This window comes from Galeopterus variegatus, unplaced genomic scaffold (genome assembly GCF_000696425.1).
Source record: "Galeopterus variegatus unplaced genomic scaffold, G_variegatus-3.0.2 Scaffold2550, whole genome shotgun sequence".
Lineage (NCBI taxonomy): Eukaryota > Metazoa > Chordata > Mammalia > Dermoptera > Cynocephalidae > Galeopterus > Galeopterus variegatus.
In genome coordinates, this window is record NW_007728661.1 from 37142 (window position 1) to 43141 (window position 6000).

The 6000-nt window shown below is 44.4% G+C and overlaps 1 protein-coding gene and 1 long non-coding RNA gene across 3 annotated transcripts; one reads left to right on the top strand and one right to left on the bottom strand.

Annotated features, from left to right (window-relative positions):
- Nucleotides 1-78: 78 nt before the first annotated feature.
- On the top strand, nucleotides 79-3376 carry LOC103598261 (chromosome unknown open reading frame, human C1orf74). 2 transcript variants are annotated; one of them, XM_008582245.1, is made up of 3 exons: nucleotides 79-122; nucleotides 812-2188; nucleotides 2235-3376. In XM_008582245.1, exon 2 carries the CDS (start codon nucleotides 889-891, stop codon nucleotides 1696-1698), a length of 810 nt encoding a protein of 269 aa, XP_008580467.1. In that variant the 5' UTR covers nucleotides 79-122; nucleotides 812-888; the 3' UTR covers nucleotides 1699-2188; nucleotides 2235-3376. The 2 variants fall into 2 exon arrangements, with proteins under 2 accessions (XP_008580467.1, XP_008580466.1); XM_008582244.1 differs by having other exon boundaries at nucleotides 90-164.
- LOC103598259 lies at nucleotides 2221-5813 on the bottom strand. The gene is made up of 2 exons (XR_551189.1): nucleotides 4058-5813; nucleotides 2221-3152 (listed from the first exon to the last, which is right to left on the bottom strand). It is a non-coding gene; the product is annotated as an uncharacterized LOC103598259 (long non-coding RNA).
- Between the last annotated feature and the right edge of the window lie 187 nt (nucleotides 5814-6000).

A 6000-nucleotide genomic window follows, 5' to 3' on the forward strand; every position in this document is an offset into this window, starting at 1 on the left:
TCGCTGGTGGTATTTCCAGTGTTGCGGCGGGGCGCGGAAGACCATCCGTCTTACCCGCAACAGGCAGGAAACCGGAAGGAGTTCCTGAGCCAGTGAGCCTCCAGCGGAAGTGGAAGAAGAACGTACGTGAGAGAGGCTTCTGCCTCGTTTAAGAAATCACGATGGTACGCTCAGGTGTAGGTTGTGTGGATTGGAGGGAGCCCAGAAGGGGCCGGCGGGGCCGGCAGAAGTTAAAATACAACCGTCCTGCAGTTCTAGCGGATTTCATTTGTTTTTATATAGGCCTCAGGGTGAGAGGGTTGGTAGTCCACATTCTAGTGTATATGAGTTTATTATTATATTGCTAGTCTTACAACTGTTCTCCTTGGCGGGAAGAGAAAGGGAAGCTGGCAGTGTAAAGAATGCATTTGGAACCTAGAGCTCTGTCCCAGAAGGGCAGTTTTGGGTGAAACGCTCTGAGTTTTGCCGAAGACTCCCCTGTCTCTTCTCGGCCCCAAACTCCTTAAGGTTTGAATCAGAGAACATGGTTTGTAACGGGTGAAATTTAGAATAGAAGGCAGAGAGAATATGAATGTGGACATAAGGCCAGATGGACACACGAATTTGGGACTAAGGGAGACTAAGTCAGCCAGAGAAATCAGGTAGCATTTGAGACCCCATCTTGTCTGGGCTGGGTCAGCATTCCAAAGCAGAGGGAGGGACAAAACAACCTTTGGAAGATGCTATAAGACTTAAGAGAAAGACCGTTGGCAGGTTTCCTGGTGTGTCACTGGCTGGTATAAATAATTCTTTGCTACTACTTTGTTTCTAGGCCCTTCCTCAAGTGTCTGGAGCTGAGAGCTGCAGCCCAGGGAAGGGAACTGTGTCTAGCTAAGGAAGCCATGGTTGATGTTGCTTCCAGATCTCATGTCAACACCTCGCCCTCAGCTGCTGGTGGCAGCTGCTCAGCAGACCTTGGGCATGGGAAAGAGACGTGGTCTACCCAGAGCCATCTGCCTTCATCTAGCTGGAGAGGTGCTGGCTGTGGCCAGGGGACTGAAACCAGCTCTGCTATATGATTGCAGCTGTGCAGGGGCATTGGAGCTCCAGAGCTACCTGGAGGAGCTGCAGGGGCTGGACTTCTTGACCTTGAGACTTCATATCCTTGAGATTGGAGAAAACAGCTTGATTGTCAGTCCTGAGCATGTATGTCAGCACTTGGAGCAGGTGTTGTGTGGTACCACAGCCTTTGTGGATATTTCCAGCTCCCAACCTCATCCTTCTATCTGCTCCCTGGACCAGCTTCAGGACTTGAAGGCCCTCGTGGCTGAGATCATTACACATTTTCAGGGGCTGCAGAGGGACGTATCCCTATCTGTCTCCCACAGCAGGCTCCATTCCTCAGACTGGAATCTCTGTACAGTATTTGGGATCCTTCTGGGCTATCCTGTCCCATATACCTTTCACCTGAACCAGGGAGATGACAACTGCTTAGCCCTGACCCCACTACGGGTATTTACTGTCCGGATCTCATGGCTGCTAGGTCAACCCCCAGTCTTGCTCTATTCCTTTAGTGTCCCAGAGAGTTTGTCCTCAGCCCTGAGGGACATTCTAAACACCTGGGAGAAGAACCTCAGAACCCGATTTAGGACTCAGGATGACTTTGCTGACCTCAGCATCTCCTCTGAGATAGTCACACTGCCAGCTGTGGCCCTCTGACTTTAACTCTCCTCCCATGTACAAGGTACTCAGTAAATAATCTTTTCTAGGTTGGGGATAGCAAATAGGAATCATCTCAAGTGCTGATTCCAAGCATCTTGAGAATACTAGGGAAGATTGCTGTAATCCCTTAGCACATATGCAAAGGGCATGGGAATAGGTAATGGTGGTAGTAGTGCAGATTTGCCATTTCTATACTAGGAAGTACTCTTTGCTTAACAGGGACATCCATTTTTCACTGGATGAGAGGTGGTGGAGAGAAAGGTGGTGGAGGACAAGCAGTGTACTTTGTACGGTAGCTTTGTAAATAATTGCCCTATGTGGGTAGTGTCTGCCAGGAAAATAGAAGGATTGTGGGTTTTTCTGCATATTTCTTTACCTCCAACTGAATTGGACTCTGTAGAGTAGACCAGGATGCTTAAAGGTCATACTTGTGATGTGATATGTCATTCAGGAATGAAATGAGAGTTTTGAGGCATGGTCTAAACAGGTGAAGTTTATTTTGAAATGAGAGTTTTGAGGCATGGTCTAAACAGGTGAAGTTTATTTACAGTAGGTTAAAAAAATAATGAAGTCAGAATTCCAGTTCAGTTGGGGGGAAAAACCCAAGCTATGAAATACCCAAACTTTCTGAGTTTTCCACTGAGTTCCTTGCTTTTCACCCAAGGCAGCTGTCACAAGTTATTCAGATCATCAGGTTGTCTTTGTTGGCCAGGAACACTGCCAGTGCTGTAGCAATCACCACCATCAGCATCGGGAGCCATCGGCCACATTGCCTCTGTGTGGAGGGAGAGGAGGGGTAGATAGAAGGTGGCCATGAGTTGGTAGGAGAAGATATAGGTAAAAATAATCTTCCTCTTGCTATTCTAGACCAGTGGAAAACCTTGGGTTGGTGGTGGAGAAAAAGCTTTTTACTTCACTGTCTCTCCCACTTTCTGTCACTCCCTTAGGATAAAAATAGTGGTCTCTTGCCCCAGATACATAAATGCTGATATGAATAATGAAGGGTGGAAAATAACTGAGGAAAATTATGTTCTCTGTTCATATGTCACTATCCTTGCCACCATGCTCATAGTACTCTAAAAGAATACCCTTTCATACTTTAGCTAATAGCAAGTCTTTCCCTCCAGGCTCAAGAGTTCCAGGAAAATTGGGCTTGGATGCATGAGCCAGTGTTTCTTTCCATGGTTGCTCTACTGTCAGTATTGTATAAACCAAGTGGAGTGACACAGGCTGGCCAGGTATTGGCATAAGGTGATAAATTTTCTCTCCAGGACTTGGCTGAAGAAGGGATCATCCCACCGTTATCTAGGGCTGTACTGGAGGATGGACCCTCTTACTCTGGGAGGCGGCTGTAGGCTCTGCTTCAGCTCTTCTCGACAGTGTTGCAGCTTACGCAGGCAGGAGAGATACTCGTCACTGAGGTTGTCTAACTCTGAATGCAGTTCTCTGCACTGGGGGGGAATATCACCAAGGTCATCATCATCAGTTCTGGTCTGGGACAGAATTCAGGTGGGGAGACTACCCTGTGTAAGTTACCCCTTCACTCATTTGGAATTTTTACCATCTTTCCTTTCCAGGCTTTCTCAGCAATTTCAGTTTGCCTTTCAACTGTTTCTCATGTAATTTGTCCAGAATGTGTTCATTTAAATGATTGATTATAACATTACATACTGTATGTGTAAGTGCTTTTATGTGACAGTGTATGTGCAAGTGCCTTGTAAATGGGGGACACCAAAAAATGAAGTTCTTATAGCACAAAAGACCTAGAAGTGAGCTTAGTGCCAGTCAGTTCCCCAGGAGCTAGTTGCATATGGATAATTCTGGGAATGTGTATGTATGAGAGAGAATGAGAATGTGTGTGAGAATGTGTATGTTTGTGAGTATGCAGAGAGGAAGAGTTTTGCTATTTATTTATCCTTTTTTTTTTTTCCTTTGGCAGCTGGTTGATGTGGGGATCCGAATCCATGACCTTGGTGTTATAAGGCTGCACTCTAATCAACTGAGCTAACTGGTCAGCCCAAGTTTTGCTATTTAAAAAGCCCTATATAAAGCTTTAAAATACTCAGTGTGGGACAAAGTTTGACAAGTTTATATGTTTATTAAATGTGTTTGAGTTTAGGTTGACTTTCCAAAAGGTAACTATTTAATAAAACCTTGAAAGAGGTTGGTATAAATAAGGAAGGGAAAAGATTGACAAGTCAATCCAGAAGCAAAGACATTTTAAACAGGCAAATAAATACCTGCAGGCATCCAATCATAATTTAAACTTTGAAATCCCTGCTCTCTGGTTGCCTCCCAGCAGTTTTTCCTGCCATCCTTCAGATGAGCCCCAGGCTACCTGAGGTTACTGTCTCACCTCCTTTTCCTTGGTCTGGAGCTGCAAAGTCTTCTTTTGCAGCTGGTCTCTGAGATCCCAGTCTTTCTCCTTCCCTGTACCCTCAGGCTCCTCTTCATTAAGGGAGGGCTTTGGACTCCACACAGGCAAAGCCTTATCTAAAAAAGCAGCCAGATTCTCAGTGACAGTGAGGCACGCACACTGAGGAAGGGCCCTGTCATTTAGTGAGAAACCCTAGGAGTTGGGGGAGGGAAGGGAAGAAGGGAAGGCCTGCCCTTGGCTAGACTGAGTGGAATGGAATTCTCTGACTTCAGGAATTCCCATTGGGACCCTGCTCAGCATGGACAGACAGCTGGAATTTGAGCTCCTTGAGGGCAGTGTTGGCATCTTACTTTTCTTTGTATCCCCAGTCTTTTCTAAGGCCAGATGCTTTTAGTGAATACATTGAATTTCTTTGGTTGTATGTCACATCCTTTCTACTTTGTCAGGTAGGCTTGCTGGATCCTTCAACATTATAATCTTATGTCCTCATTTCAAAGTGGTGAAAATAGCACCATTATCCTAAAATTTATCTTCGTGTGGTTAAAGATGGTTTTTCAGACACCTTGCAGCCTTCGTCTTGGTGAAAAGAGCACTGGACTAGGGGTCAGAAGTTCTAGATTGTTGTCTTAGCTCTATCCTTAATTTGGGTGACCATAGACCATCATTTTCATATCCATACTAGTGGGCATAATAATATCTGCATTGTCTATTATATTATACCCAGTGATTGTGAGGAGAAAACAAAAGGCCATGTGTAGTGGATAAGTGAGGAGTTATTGCCTCCTCCAGATACATGAGGAATTCTCAGGAAGCTTGGGAAGCAGACTATTTAGGGCTAAGAATGAGTTGACTCTTGCATGCTACATGATTTGGAGCTGGGAAGTTAGATGTGATTTGGAAAATCAAGTGTGCAAAAATTGACATGAAATCCTGAGTTCAAAATCAATTTATTGAAATGTTCAACACAAACATGTTTTCAGAGAGAGCAGAAATCCTTTTTTCACAGCTTATATGCCTCTCAGGATAGAAGGCTAACTAGTTAAGGTGTACTCGGAGCCAATGATTAGTCCTTAAAAAGCTCCCCAACATCCCTGACTTAACAGACTCCCAGAACTGGAGCTAAGAGGTTATGTAGCCCATACCCTGCCTCTAGGCAGCCAAGGAAAGAGGAATATTTTAGAATTTGTGGTATTAAATTTGCTGACCTTTCTTTGTTAAGAGTTTTTCCTGTTCTTGAAGTTGTAAGGATTGATTCTGAAGCAGACCTGTTGGAAAACACAAGGAACTTGTCTATGCTAGCATATTTACTAGAGCGAGTCTTTTTCCAGAACTTTGCCTAGAACCTTAATTATTAAAGATGTTCATATCTGCTAGGTTGAATTTTGTTCCCCAAAATTTGTATGTTGAAGTTCTAACCCCCAGTTCCTCAGATTGTGACTTTGTTTGGCAATAGGTTCTTTACAGACATAGTCAAGTGAAAATGAGGTAATTAAAGTGGGCCCTAATTCAATATGATTGGTGTTGTCATAAGAAAGGTAAATTTGGACACAGACATGCTCATGGGAAGGATAAAGTGAAGAGATAAAGGGAGAGGATGGCCATTTACAAAACCAAAGAAAGAGGCTTGGAATAGATCCTTCCCTAAATTAAGCTCTCAAAAGGAACCAGCCTTGTTGACACCTTGATTTTGGACTTCTGGTCTCCAGAACTGTGGCTCAATAAATTTCTTTTCTTCAAGTCACCTAGTCTGTGGTGCTTTGCTGTGAATATACTGTCATTATGCTCCTTCTACCATGGCTTTACTTTCAAATCTCTGCTTAGATGTTACCATAGAAGAAAGGCTTTCCCAGACGACCCTATATAAAACAGCAATTGGGGCCGGCCCTGTGGCGCACTGGATAGTGCGCCGCTTGGGAAGCGCG